General features: G+C 52.2%; 1 protein-coding gene across 9 annotated transcripts; it reads right to left on the bottom strand.

The window, feature by feature from the left end:
• Nucleotides 1-2080: 2080 nt before the first annotated feature.
• On the bottom strand, nucleotides 2081-8832 carry LOC142839191 (uncharacterized). Of its 9 annotated transcripts, none has more exons than XM_075955126.1 (6): nucleotides 8506-8619; nucleotides 7960-8007; nucleotides 7597-7679; nucleotides 5705-6556; nucleotides 5406-5548; nucleotides 2081-4160 (listed from the first exon to the last, which is right to left on the bottom strand). In XM_075955126.1, exon 4 carries the CDS (start codon nucleotides 6526-6528, stop codon nucleotides 5917-5919), a length of 612 nt encoding a protein of 203 aa, XP_075811241.1. In that variant the 5' UTR covers nucleotides 6529-6556; nucleotides 7597-7679; nucleotides 7960-8007; nucleotides 8506-8619; the 3' UTR covers nucleotides 2081-4160; nucleotides 5406-5548; nucleotides 5705-5916. The 9 variants fall into 9 exon arrangements, with proteins under 9 accessions (XP_075811241.1, XP_075811240.1, XP_075811242.1 ...); XM_075955125.1 differs by lacking the exon at nucleotides 8506-8619 and adding an exon at nucleotides 8374-8503; XM_075955127.1 differs by lacking the exon at nucleotides 7597-7679 and having other exon boundaries at nucleotides 8506-8832.
• Between the last annotated feature and the right edge of the window lie 5391 nt (nucleotides 8833-14223).

Genomic DNA, 14223 nt, shown 5'->3' with positions numbered 1-14223 from the left:
CTATAAAACCTTAAAGCTTTCCCCAGTGAGGTAATCCCTCCATCAACATTCACCAACTATGAGTCTCATAACCCTCCATAGTAACCATTATGAACCTGAGTACAGCTCAGACGGAGGAGCTCTAGGAAGGAGCTGGAATTTTCCTGACGAGGGGCTGTTGGTCCTCCTCTAGCTCCTGAATAAATACTAGGGGACTAGCAGGGTCCCCCATGATTAGCATGTGGATTCAAGAGTACATTTGCAGAAGCCTTGGCAAGGAAGGCTCCTGGGGAGGGTGGCATGGGGGTGCCCTGTGTATCCTGACAGTTTAGAGGGGAATTGGCTGATGGGCAGAAGTGACAGGGTCAGTACACCTAGAACATTCTACCCGCGTAGTGTGGGCTGTGGCAGGGAAGGCAGGCTACATGATTTCCAGGACTGTGAAATGCTACATCATGTTCTGACCACAAAAGAACCGTAGTTGATGCCTTCAGGTTGGGATACGCTGACGACGGTTTCTGCGGCTCCTGCCATGTGCTTCCCCTGAGAGCTGCAGCTCCGTGGCTCGTGCTTGCTTTTCTTGGCTCTTGGCTTTGGCGGGATCCAGGACGTTACCCCTAATATGGCATCTTGAGAAAACAGCAAGCAGCTGTCCCCCTCTCTACTTCCTTGGAGAGGTCACGAGAGGATCTCTGACCTCTAAAATAGGCCATAGCACCTTTATTTCTCCTGTGTGAGGTGAATGGAAAGCCATGGAAACTCTGGGAGGAACTGGATCCAGCTGGTCTTGCTGACTTTCTGTTGCTGTTAGGTACAAACAACCCTTGGTTCTCCAGTCAATTTCTAGCACAGCTGTCTGAACAGGCAGCTCAGCAGGTCTCCCTGCTTCTGTGAGCTTATTTCTGTCAGCTCCTGCTCCCACAAAGCTGATGTGAAGTAAGTCTGTGTGCCTCTATCTCCTCAGCTTGCCTTTTGCTGTAGGGTTTCCTCCCCGGGCTGTGGTGGGTTCCACTGTTCCCTAAATGTCCCAGGCAGATGCTGTGTCACTGTCCTCATTAGGGTGTCTCTTTTCTTCTCACTCCATCTGTGTTGCTATGAGCCCTGGGCCTGTCCCAAAGTGTAAACCCTGGGCACTTTCTAACCGTCTCGTGTATCGCGGATGAAAGCTTCTGTATATTACAGAATTTGAAAACAATCGCAATGGAAATTATAAATATCTACAACTCTGTCTGAAGCTCATAGTGACGAACTACCCTGGGCCAACAGAGGCTGGGCCACAACTGCTGCTTCTGCCATGGGAGGTACGGGGATGGGTAAGAAAAGGGTGGAGCCTGTTGTCACCTTCAGTTTAGGCAATGTGAGTGGAACATAACAACCCTGACCACTCTCCCCACCCCCCAGCTCTCACCCTAGAGTCAGGCTTCACAGGCGCTGTCCCGACTGACTTCCCACTCATGACCCTTCTTGGCTAATGACAGAATCTAGAGTACTCCGCAGTCATCGTTGGGCCTGGACACTAATGAGACTGCCGGAGGTCCGCCTGGCATTAAGGTGCCGTCCAGCACTTGCACTAGAAAGGACATGGTCTGTGACAGGCTCCACCTAGGACAAGGACAGGGGTGTAGATGTGCTCTGAATTTGCGTCTGTTCTATCTGACTTATCAGTTCTCGCCGCAGTTTAAGTCAGAGTGCAGGCTCTGTTAGGACGACAATTAGAGGAGCCGTGACTGGCCCGATGGCCAGCCCTAGAGTCCAATCTCCTGACTCAAATCTTCTTGGTGGCCCAGCGCTTGGGAGCCAGTGGGAGTCACCTCAAAGCCTCTGGGCAGGAGTTATTCCACTGTGGACTGAGAGTGGGAGATGCTGGGGTCTGTTACCCAGACCCCAATAGTGGCCACTGACTGGACAGGGAGGTCTGTACTAAGTGCGGTGGTTGGTGATCTGCTTCCTGTAGTCTTTGGCTACTATTCCACTTTGAACACAAGTCCATGTCACCTTGAAGGAACTCTCCCACAAGTGATGGAGGCTAAGATACAGGCTGAAAGAGAAGCCACAACCCTCTTCCCAGCTATGTACCCCAAAGACTGCTCCACATACCAACTGTGGTAGAGAACTTTTATTTGAGTCAGCTCCGACAGATGTCAGGAACCTCAGGAACATCCATTCAAGTGCACTCCTGTGTATGCATGGTGCGTGTTGAGGGGCGGGGTGTCCCTTCTGCTTCTACCCTGAGGCTCTCGAGCATCTGTTATTGATCCAAGGAGCCGGCCCACCACTCAACCCAATGCACTGCTAGCTACACGTGGGCTCCACCCTTTCTCCCCTCCCGCTACCACCCCAGCCTCCAACATTAATTTCATCAGCCCGTTGACAAGTGTTTTCCTGAGAGTTAGGAGCCCAGCCCTGTGCTAGACCCACCTGGATCTGAAGAAGAAATGACAGCCCCTTGCCCTCAGGGAGCTCACAGTTTAGTTGGGGGTTCGAGGTGCACATGTGTACGAACAGCACACATAACATATGACACAGAAGCAGTGAACACAAGACTACACATCACAGCACACAAGGGAGACGCAGCGTGTTAACGCGAGTGTGGTACAGAAAGAGGCTCAGCCCTGGCGAATAAGGGGGGGGAATCTGGCGGCGGGGGGGAGATGAAGGTTTCAGAGCAGAACGGGGAAGGCATGAAAGAGTTACAGCAGGGAAGAGACAAGCTGGGCAATTAGCTGAGGGGCATGGTGAGGTCTCCTCTAGATTAGCCAAGGAAAAGAGGTGCGTGGAAGCTCCTGGGGTGTGGAGACTGCCTCCCCTGCACTCAGTGACCCCAGAATAAGGCATAGGGGTTCATTAAGAATGTGCATGGGAGATGCAGGCAGTAAAACCCCAGGTTATAAATCCACAGGTTTCTAGCAAGTCCTAGTACAGGAAAGGGAGACCCTCCTTTCCTAATGAGTGGTTCATTCTGGGGAAGAGAAACATCTGTGCCCCGACCCAGTTGACTTGCTCACATGCAAAGACAGGAGTCCTTGACCAACAGTGACCCAAGACCCACACCCCCTACCTGTACCCCTGCTTACTTATGGGACATACACAACTCCTCCACAAGTTTCTCCCTCCGCCTATACCCAGGGCTTCTGGTGCTTTCTCCCCTCGCATTCCCAGGTGATGCCTGCCTGGAGCAGACACCTGGCCAGCCAAGAGGCCTGATTGGTTGCATGTGGCTAAAGGAAACAGGATCCCTACTTCTTGGGGCAGACACAGAGCAAATGATTCACCAACCCTTCAGCAGTCCAGCCTCCCCTTGAGACTCCACAGTGAAATCAGAGCCAAGGCCAAGCCGGGCCTTCTAACCTTACAAGGTTCCATTGTAAAATCCCACAGTGTCAGTCACAGAAGGGGAGAAGGGCAGACAAGCCCAGGAGCCTTGGGCAATGCTGGGGGAGGGAGATCGGGTTCTAGAAACCAGATGTATTGCTAGATTGGGGGGACGGGATGGACAGACTAAAAGGGTCTCAGCCTCAGAAGTCTTTATTCCCAAACAAGAAGAGACCAGGAGGAGAGACACACCTGTACGGAGTAAGGAAAGGATGGCAGAGGAACGCCCAGGGCTGAGGTCTTCAGTCTGGAGTCGCGAGGCTCCTGAGACTCCCTGGCATTGTGAGAGCTACATGAGTATGTGAATTCTCCTAGAAGGGCCACAGCCTCCGTCAGAATTTAAAGGGTCACATGTCCCCGAAGTCTTAACCATTCTAGTTCAGAAAGGGCACAGGAGCCTTTGGGTGCGGCTCACATCTTGAGGGAAGTTTTGTCTCTCAAGCCAGGTCTGCCATCAACTTGCTGTGATAACTCAGACCGGTCACTTCTTATCTCTGCCCTTCAACCAAGTGGTGGGCCGGGCTGGAAGAGAGAAAGCCAGCTCTCCACACAGGCGCTGTCTCCACACCTGAGTTGAAGTCTAGGGTCAGGAAGCCAAAAGGAGGCTTGACCAGCTGTAAGTTTTCCACCTAGGCCTGGACCCAGCCTCTACTTGCCAGCTTTACCAACACGGGGCACCTCCAGAGGTAAGTCTTCTGAGGAGACACATTCTCATGCCAGGATGCCAGGACCCCATGGGACTTCGTTTTTGGTCTCCATGCACAGATATGACCTGCATGTCCTGGGCCATGAGGTCCTGACCATTGTGTCTGTTCATGGAAACAAAGAGATCATGGTCAGTACATTGTAGTAACATGGCCCTGCCTGTGCACCCATCCGGACTATGGGGGCACATTCACATGGCCCACTCTGAATCTATCTGGAACTTCAAGACAATCCTCCTGCCACCACCCACCAAGATTCTCAGCCATTTCACACATGAGATAGCTGAGCCCTGATACTCGAGTAACTGGCAAGCTCTTGACATCCCAGGACCGTATTTATTTTCTGTCACCAAATCCTAGTCCACATTGCAATAACCACCAAGGACCTCAAGCTGAGGCCAGGACTCCAGAGGAGTCACACAGCAATGAGGTAGGACAGAGAGCAAAGAGAGTGGACAGGCCTCCAGCACCATGCCCGGGCTCGGGGGACAGGGTCCCTATCAGAGCCCCCCCCCCATCCTAACTTCATGCCCTCAGCACCTGACAAACCCGGCAATGCCTCTGCTCACATGCCCAAGTTCTCTCCACTGCATTTTCAATAACTCAGCAACAAAGCTGAAAGATTTTCAGGTCCAAAATCCCCAACAAAGCCCAGACTTGACCTACCGTAGCACTAATTATTAACTGTGATTTGGAACAAGCTTGGGGAAATCTTGGTTTCCTTGTCTGTCAGATGGCAGAAAAGGCCAGAGCCTCAGAGTAACAACCTGGAGACAGGGGTCCTGGAAGCCCCCAGTTGTCATTCTTACCAGGGACCTTGATCAACCATCCTAACTGAGGCCTCCATCGTCCTTCCCTGGATGAACCTCAAGGCTCTCTGCCCCTCCAGGTGCCTTCCAGGGCTTCTGTTCTCATCCTAAATCACAGGTCTGAGCTCACTGCACTTACTACAAATGTTTGGTGTCTCTTCCTCCGAACACAAAGTCCTTTGGGGAACAAACCCTAACCCTTGCCATCTTGAAGCCCTCCTTCTGCACACAGCAATTCTGTCTCTAGGACCCAGTGCAAGGCCTTCAAACCCCCTTAGGTGAATCCAGTCATTTTCCCGACCCAGGGATGTCCCTACTGGAGCCGGCATGTCTGTGCAGACATACTGACTGACACCCTATCACAGGCACCAGAGTGGGCTTCCAAGTGCCTGGACCTGAGGTCTTTCCAAGAGAGAAGCAGAGCACAGCTCAGAGCTAATTGGTAAAACTCTCTGGACAAGCGACGTCACCCTCTGCTAACAGCTGAACCTCGCAACCCCCAGGGAAAAGAAAAAGTCTCTCATCTTCATCCCCAACTTACAGGTAAGCAATTGAGACATGGAGTGAAATGGCTTCTCAAGGCCACCAGGCAGTGGTTACAGAAGGCTGAGGCTTTGGGGACCGAGCTTTGGCCAGGAGACTGTGGAAAGTGGCCCTCTCCGAGTCGTTTTCAAGTCTGACGTGCTGGGAATGAAAATGAGGTAAGCAAGAAGTTAAGTCATGGAGACCAACACAGGCCCAACGGGCCGCTCCTGACCTGGAGAGCCAACACCGCGCACCCACTTCCCAGGCCCACCACTCCCACAACCATGGGACTCAGGTCAACCCTATGGGGCTCACCTGCTCTAGGAGCCTGAGGAGGCAAACCAGATGCCCAAAGCAGATTCATGCAGCCAGCCAAAGGGTCCAGGGAGAGGAAGGAAAGGGGATGGCTCAAGCCCTTTCAACACCCCACCTCTCTCCCATAAACCCATCCAGAGAGGGGGCAACTCAGCACCCTTGGTTGTGACTCCTGAATTGGAGGCAGTTGATGGTGGCAGGCCTTCCATAGGTCATAGCACGTGGCCTAAATGGGCCGCCTGGCTCTCAGGCCCATGGCCATGGCTGCGCTGGTGGGCTTTGAGCGAGCCCTCACGCGCGAAGCTCTTGCCGCAGCGAGGGCAGAAATAGGGCCGCCGCTCCCCGAAGACACCTGGACGGCGCGGGTGCGGCGTCGGCATACGCGCGTGGGTGCGCTGGTGGTTGAGCAGAAAGCGCGGCTCACGGAAGCAGCGACCACACTGGGCACACTGGTGCGGCTTTTCACCGCTGTGGATACGCTGGTGCGTGAGCAGGTTCTGCTTGAGGCTGAAGCAGCGGCCGCACTCGGGGCAAGGGAAGGGCCTCTCGCCGGTGTGTGTGCGCTGGTGCACCTCCAGGTTGTGTTTGACGCTGAAGGCCTTGCCGCACTCGGGACACACGAAGGCGGCGGTGCGACCGGCCCCCACGTGTGCCTTCTGGTGCCGCACCAGGCTGGGCTGCTGGGAGAAGGTCTGGCCGCACAGTGGGCAGCGGTGGGACTGTTCCTCCGCCGGGTGGTGAATAACCAGACCTTGATCGTCTCCTAAACTCTCCTCCCCGTCCCCCGTAGGAGACCCTCCCCTGGAGGACACCAGCTCTGTCATGGGCGCTTCCAGATACAATCACCAGTCCCTGTCGAAGCAGAAGCAGAGAGAGGAAACAAGAAAGACCCAGGCTCAGTCGTTCTCCAACCTTTTGAATCACTCACTTCCAACAAACCCCAGCTTCGTTTCATCAGCCTGTCGTCCTCGGCTCTTCTCACCAGCCATTACCTCCTAGACCCCCCCTGCCCTCTCTGGCATCCCCTTGCAGTCTGCTGCGTAGCCCTGTGCCCTTCCTCATCACCCTGGAATAGGGTGGTCATGCTACCTCTGACTCCGAACCCAGCACCTTCCGTTACAAAAACACATCAATCCCCATGCCTGCAACACAGAAAGCATGGGCTAAATATTGTTGGGGAATTCTCAGGAGCAGCTTCTCCGTTCGGATGCCCAAGAGTAGGAGGTGACCTGAAACCTGCAGGAAGGAAGGTCACCAATGGCTTAAAGAAGGAAGCAAAGTAAACCCCCATAAACTTGAAAGTGACCTCCCTTGGTTAAACATTAAAGGTAGTCCCTCTGTCTAACAAGACGAATCATACACTTGAAACGTTACAGGTCACTGAGCCAAAGCAAGAGCTCCCAACCAGCCAGGTCTGGTCCATAGGCTGAGCATCACAGTCGGTGCTCAGCAAACATCCCCAGCACTGTGCTCCCTGCAGGCGTGTTTTAAAGACTGCCATCCCAGGTCACTTGTTATGTCCTTCTGAAACAGTTTCTCACTGCCCTCACAACACCCTTGAATAAGGAGCAAAGCAGTGTTACCGAGCCCAGGTTTGTAAATGGAACAATTGAAGCTGTAGGAAACCAACATACTTGTCCAAGGTCACAAGGCAAGGTGAGCCAGGACTAGGCCTCCTGACTCACTCTTGAAAACAATTCCATATATTAGCTGCTCAGCAACTAAATACCCCTTCACACACGAATGCAAGCACGCATGCATGCATTTATGCACACCTACCTACCTCAGCCTCCACAAATCCATCCATTCTCAAAGAGTCTCTGCTCCTATAGGGCACAGTGTCTTGCCACCACTCCCATGCCTTGTAGGGCATTGGGACCCACTTCACTCACCCCTGCATCAGAGAAGCTTGTTCAGGGTTCCCCTCAAATCTCCCTGCAGGTCTTCTCCACTCTTCCAGTCTCAGTCAATTTACCTGCAGGGTGGTCTCAGAGACAACCTCTCTTCCCCCCACCTTCAGGCCAGGGTGGAACTGGTACCCTGGAGCAAGGGACTAGGACCCATTGCCGTGCTTCCACCCATAATCCCTCCCCAGACAGCTGTGCTGGCATTTGCAAAGTCCCCTTGGCCAAGCTGAGCCTGGTCACTGAGCAACCTCCCTACTTCCCCTACTAGACCTCTGACCAGGCCCAGAAGGTCCAAGGCCATGGTTCTGCCTCCCTCCCCCAAGTTCCTCCATCAGGTGCCACACTCACAGCCCAACCTGCTCCACTTCTGCAGTCTTCAGCAGCTTTTCCCTCTGTCTGAGCAGCCCAAGGAAAACACAGTTAAGTCTCCCGCAGCGCTGCGCCCCTTCTTCCCCGCCCCCATAAGGCTGAAAAGCCTCCTGCAGTCAAACCGCTGCATTAATCACAAGAGCTCACCCCACCCGGCACGACTCCCTCTCACAGTCTTGCCAATTCCAGGGGTCCGAGAGACCCTGGAGAAATGTGAAACCCCACCCCCAGGAACATGCACAGGCCGCTACCCAGTTGCCGCAGCCCACCAGGCCGGGCTGCCAGCCCCAGCTGCTAAAGGAATGCATGCAATCCACCCACCCCCCGTGCCCGCAGCGCCCCCCAAGGGACCGCGCGATCCCGAGTAAACAAGTAATTAAGTCTTGATACTACCACTCCCAGAAAGAGCTGCATGGCTCCGGGCAAATACGGTAGCCCGCAGTGACCCGCCCCCAAGGGTCCCGCGCTGGACTCAATAAATACGGTAACCTCCCTTCTAGTCTGGGGCCCTAGCCAGGGACTCACGTGGAGCCGCCTCTGGAGCCCTTGTCTCTGCTGCAGCGCCGCAGTCGCCAGCGTCGCCGCAGCCGCACAGCAGCCCCGTGAGGCTGGGAGGTCTAACTCGCCTACAACCTGGCTGGCTGGGAAAAGGGAGGCAACAAGCGCTGCGCCTGCTCAGGAAAGGAAAGGGTCCAGATTCTGGGGCATGCATTGCCTGCAGGAGGGGTTACCCTAATGGTCCAACACCCCCCACCCCCAGCCAGCTCCCTTTCGGGAAAAATGCCATCTTGGTCTCCCTCATCCCTAAGCAGAAGCAGACTGGCCAGCCCCCGGACCTGACTCAAGCAGGCTGAGTCTCTGGGAACAGGGGATCAGTCCCAGAGAACAGGGGAGCAAGAAGGAAGAGACGCAGGGGACCCAGTGCTGGAAAGTCTCAGAATCACCAGAGCTGAGTCTATTGTGATCAAGCCAAAGGTGTCCCCTAGAAGCGCTGCTTCTAACCGTCCCCCCCTCCCCCCCCCCCCCCCGCAAGTACGAGTCTTTACTTCCAGAACTAGAGACAGAGACAAGCGGATCTCTGGAGTTCGAGGCCAGCTTTGTCTACATATTGAGTTCCATGCCATATATAGTGTGGCTCTATCTCAAATGAAAGAGAGAGAGAGACAGAGAGACAGACGAGAGAGCGAGCATCCAGAGAAGCAGCAGCAGGTGCAAAAAATAGCCCTAAATTCCAGTTCCCACTGCTCTTTAATAACACCGCTTGCCTGTCCATACCCTTGGCTTTTTAAACCACTGTTTCCCATGTATTAGCTCATGGGAACTTCCAATAACAATTTACATCTATAAAATGGGATAATTATAATATCTTATTATCCTGTTTTATTGATGGAAAAAGATTTTTAAAATAAAACTCAAGGTAACTTTTCCCAGCACCCACATCTTTATAAAAGTAGTAAAGGCCAGCTAAAAAAGGGCCTTAGAGTCCACACAAGATTGATAGGGAACAGGCCTGAGAGGGAGGGATGTCAAGGTTATAGTCACTAGAGAATAACTGATCGAGTTTCTCTGTGACCCCTTGGTAGCTGCCACACAGAGAAATCAGGCTTCCCAGGATCAGGTAGAGCTTTTTCTAACAGGTTCTAGGAATGGCTGATAGGTAGAAAAACTGCACCATGGGCTTTGGGCAGCTCAGATACCATGAGGGTCCTCCCTGCTTCATAGGCGCAAGTGTCCAGTGTGCTTGCAGAACTCTTCCAGAGGGCTGTGAGACACTGAAAATATCCTCTCGTTCGGAACGCTAGACCCGGAAGTCATGCCTACCTTTCAGTTTCCTTAGGACCAGTGTGTCAGCAGGCCCCGCTTGACTCATTCTGGAGAGCCCACGTCTCCACAATCAGCCCCCTTCCCATCCCTGCGGTCAGTGACGTAGGCAAGCAGTGGCATTGCCATCTGACATGAGGGAAAGGGGGTTGGTGTTGGACTTGTCCACCAGCTCGTGTTCTGCAGAAGGCCGGTCCTGGCCTTCTGTCAGCCTCAGGCCTGTTGTCTCCACTGTTGTCTGCTCTAAGGATAGCACAGCACTGCCAACTTCAGTTCTGATTCTTCCTTTGTAAAGTGGGTCAGAGAATATCAAAGAGGTGGCATCAGATCGAAGACAAGCTCATACTTGTCCTAGAGGTTCACAGTGTGGGGTACTCTGCAGCATTGCAGAGATTAAGGGGTACACAGGTGCCTGGGGCCAGCCAGTCAGCCAGCTATCAGTCAGTCATCCATGGAGAAGGACACACAGAATGAAAAAAGAGTAAAAAGCCCCAAGGCAAACTGTAGATGAAGAGAAACAAGTCATAAGAGCTAGTGGGATGAGCATAAACTAATAAGTCTCTGTACCATGATTGGGGAGCTGGTTGGTGACCCAAAAGAAAGCCCACGTCACATGGCAGCCAGTCCATTAGAAAGGAAACAAGTCAAGGCTTTCTATCCCATCCCCTACTAGGTAAGTGGGTACAAGCCTGCGGTGGCTCTGAGGCCAAGTTTGCAAAAGGCTGCATCAGTTGGGTGGGGCTGGATCCTGGACCGTGCTTGTCTTCTGTGAGGAGCAGGCGGAAGGCTGAGTCAGATAACCTAAGGTCCATGACGAGCAGCTGGTCATTGGTAAACAACAAAAGCAGCAAGTTCAACAGCAAAGGGGAGCTGTCCACTGCCAGGAGGACTGAGTTTCATCTCTTCAGCAGGCCACAGGAGAACTGAGGACACTTAGGAAGACCAAGGTTTTCAAAATCAAGTACAATGACCTATGACAGGACAGTGCCATGCTCGCAATGGCATTTTCTAGGTAAGCTGTGCCAGTACAGAAAAAGAAATCAGAGCTGTAGGTGGGGATGGAGGACAGGGGATGCCATCTAGAACCCTGGAATGAAGGCTGAATTTTGGCTGAGTCATCTTCGTGTGCTGTGGCCAACACAAGACAGCGTGACTGCATTGTGCGTGCACGGCCATGCTTTCTTTATCCAGGCAGGACAGTGACCCACATGTGGCCACCACCATGGAAGGGTCATGAAGCTGCTGGACTCTAGAGCCTAACAAAGGTGTGTGGATCCTTTCTGTGTGGGTGGAAAAGCTGACTCGGCCAGCCCTGATCGAGCTTTGTGTTGTATTCACCCTGAGGCACGGCAGACAGGTGAGTCAGGAAGACCACTAAAGGCGTTATAGATCACTGCACTGGGCCTCCCTGAGCACACCTGCACAGGGATCTCTAGACTCCAAGAGCTCTTTCTATCCCTAGGCTCCACATCTCAACCAAATGCCTCCTGCCGATTTCAATCTGGAATTCAGCACACTTGTGTCCTCCCCATCGGGCTGTGAGTTTCTAAGAGCAGGGGCTGTGTTTTTAGCATCCCTGTGCCCCCAAGAGCCCAGCACGTAGTGAGTCCTTTTTAGGGTCTATTCAGTGACTAATGCATGTCTGTGCAGCACATCTGATATCTCCATGCAGCCATAGGGACAAGGTGAAAATGAGGAGCTTCAGGCTATAAACTACAGATCCAGCTACAACTTAGAGGGGTGTGAGGGGCTGCAGAGGCCTGAGTGTAGATGGAGGGCTCTGGTTGTGAAGTATCACCTGTTCCAAAGTTCTTTCTTCATTATGAAAACCAAGGCAGGGTCAATACCATCAGTTCAGACCTTTAAACACATGGCGGATCTGCTGAACGTGAGGAACTGGCTCTTTACAGCTGCTACCATTTAGACACAAATGATGAAACTCAGTCCTCCTGGCAGTGGACAGCTCCCCTTTGCTGTTGAACTTGCTGCTTTTGTTGTTTACCAATGACCAGCTGCTCGTCATGGACCTTAGGTTATCTGACTCAGCCTTCAGCTTGCTCCTCACAGAAGACAAGCACGGTCCAGGATCCAGCCCCACCCAACTGATGCAGCCTTTTGCAAACTTGGCCTCAGGGCCACCGCAGGCTTGTACCCACTTACCTAGTAGGGGATGGGATAGAAAGCCTTGTCTTGTTTCCTTTCTAATGGACTGGCTGCCATGTGACGTGGGCTTTCTTTTGGGTCGCCAACCAGCTCCCCAGTCATGGCACAGAGACTTATTAGTTTATGCTCATCCCACTAGCTCTTATGACTTGTTTCTCTGCAAGGGCTCAATGATTAATCCACTGACGGACTCATAGGATGGCAGTGATGGCAGGATTGGGAGGGTTTTGGAATGTTGGAGGTGGGCATTAGCTGGAGGAAGTAGGCCCTTTCTTGAGTGGGAGGGGGTGCCCAGGAATGAAATACTTTGTCCCAGACCCCTTCCTGTCTTTGTGCTTCCTGTATGCCTTAAGGTGAGCAGCTTCCTTTGCCAGACACTCCTACTACCATAATAGTCTGTCTCACTTTGGGTCTAAAGAGATGGAGCCAGGGCTGAAGAAATGACTCAGAGGTTAAGAGCACTGCCTGCTCTTCCAAAAGTACTGAGTTCAATTCCCAGCAACCACATGGTGGCTCACAACCGCCTGTAATGAGATCTGGTGTTCTCTTCTGGCCTGTAGGCATACATGTGGGTAGAACACTGTGTATATAATAAATAAATAAATAAATATTTAAAATTTAAATAAAATTTATATATATAAAAAGATGGAGCCAGCTAAGCCTGGACTGAAACCCAGCCACGTACACCCTTAGGATAGGACCGCCTTCGTTGCTCTCAGGTATTTTCACAGCAGCAGAAAAACCGAGTAACACAGATCCTCACAGAAGCCGAGCTCAACAGGGAAAGTCCTCTCCTTCTCTATCCATAGTGACATGCTCCTCCAGGAGCCACACATGGGGCTTATTAGATCCATAATGGCAACCTCCTAGAGAGTGCTTGCCTGTGCTCACGCCCACCAAGGCCCCAAAGCTTCACCCCCAGAGCTGTAACTCCATCCTTGATTAACACCAGCAAAAACCCACCTATTTCTAGATTTGGGCCATGGGTAAGGAAGAGTGGAGAAAGGGGTGGGGAAAGGCAAGGCCTCTATTTTGTCTATAGAAACATCATTATTACTAGGGTGCACTATTGCCCCATGTAGCTGTTATATAAAATTCAAGTTAAAACTCAGAAATCAATTGTACAGGTATGGATGTTTGGTTGTTTCTTTTTTTTGTTTGTTTTTGACAAGGATCTCAAGTAGTCCAAACTTTCTGTGTAGACAAGGATGACCTTGAGCTTCTGATCCTCCTGCCTCCACCTCCCAAGTGCAGAGATTAACAGATGTGCACCATTGTGGCCAAGTCTATAGGGCCCGGAAGACAGAACCAAGGACTTTGTACATACTAGGCAATCACTAGCATCCAGTCAATAAGCTACATCCCCAGCCTCCAGGTTTAAGTGTTTAGAGCCACATATGGCCAGTGGCTATGATGCTGGACAACAGACATTTCATCATCACAGAAAGTACTGTTACATAGAGATCTAGGACACGTCCCCCAAACCTGGAGACACAGGAGACTCCATCCTCTTCCCCCAAAGGGACAATCTAAGAGGTGACTAATTCCCCTCCCTTCATTGTCCTTGGCTCATCCAGGGTGGGTGATGACATCATACTATTTGGGGCTCTAATGCTCCTCCCACCAAAAGATCAAAGATATTTATGAAACTTAGACCATGTTGGAATGTTTCAGAGGTTCCTTCCACTCTGTCAGCGTTTCCACCAAGCCCCTCAGCAGCAAGGATCTGTTCTCTCTCCAGGTGGGTGCACCTGCTGAGCAGCTGCTCCTCAGGACCCTGGCCTCTGTATCCCAATCCCCACCTTCCCTGAATCAGCTTCCATGGCAGATTGACCCATGAGCCTGAGCGATATACATCAAACCCTCCCAAGGAGCCTGGCCCCTTTGCTGTCAAATCTGATGTTTTTGTTTACCAATGGCCAGCTGCATTTCATGGACTTACCTGACTTACCTGGCTTAGTCTTCAGCTTACTCCTCACAGAAGACAAGAAGAGTCCAGGATCCAGCCCCACCTAGCTGACAGACAGGGTCTTTTGTAAACTTGACGACAGGGCCACTGCAGGCTTGCACTCACTTACCTGGCAGAGGACAGGTTAAAAAGCTTTGGAGTCTTGGGTTTTTTTTTTCTAGTGGACTAGCTCCCATGTACCCCCTTAATCTCTGCAATGCTGCAGAGTACCCCACACTGTGAACCTTTAGGACAAGTATGAGCTTGTCTTCGATCTGATGCCACCTCTTTGATATTCTCTGACCCACTTT

This window comes from Microtus pennsylvanicus, chromosome 21 (assembly GCF_037038515.1).
Source record: "Microtus pennsylvanicus isolate mMicPen1 chromosome 21, mMicPen1.hap1, whole genome shotgun sequence".
NCBI classification, from domain to species: domain Eukaryota; kingdom Metazoa; phylum Chordata; class Mammalia; order Rodentia; family Cricetidae; genus Microtus; species Microtus pennsylvanicus.
The sequence above is the reverse complement of the archived record's forward strand: the minus strand, read 5'-3'. Positions and strand labels throughout refer to the sequence as shown.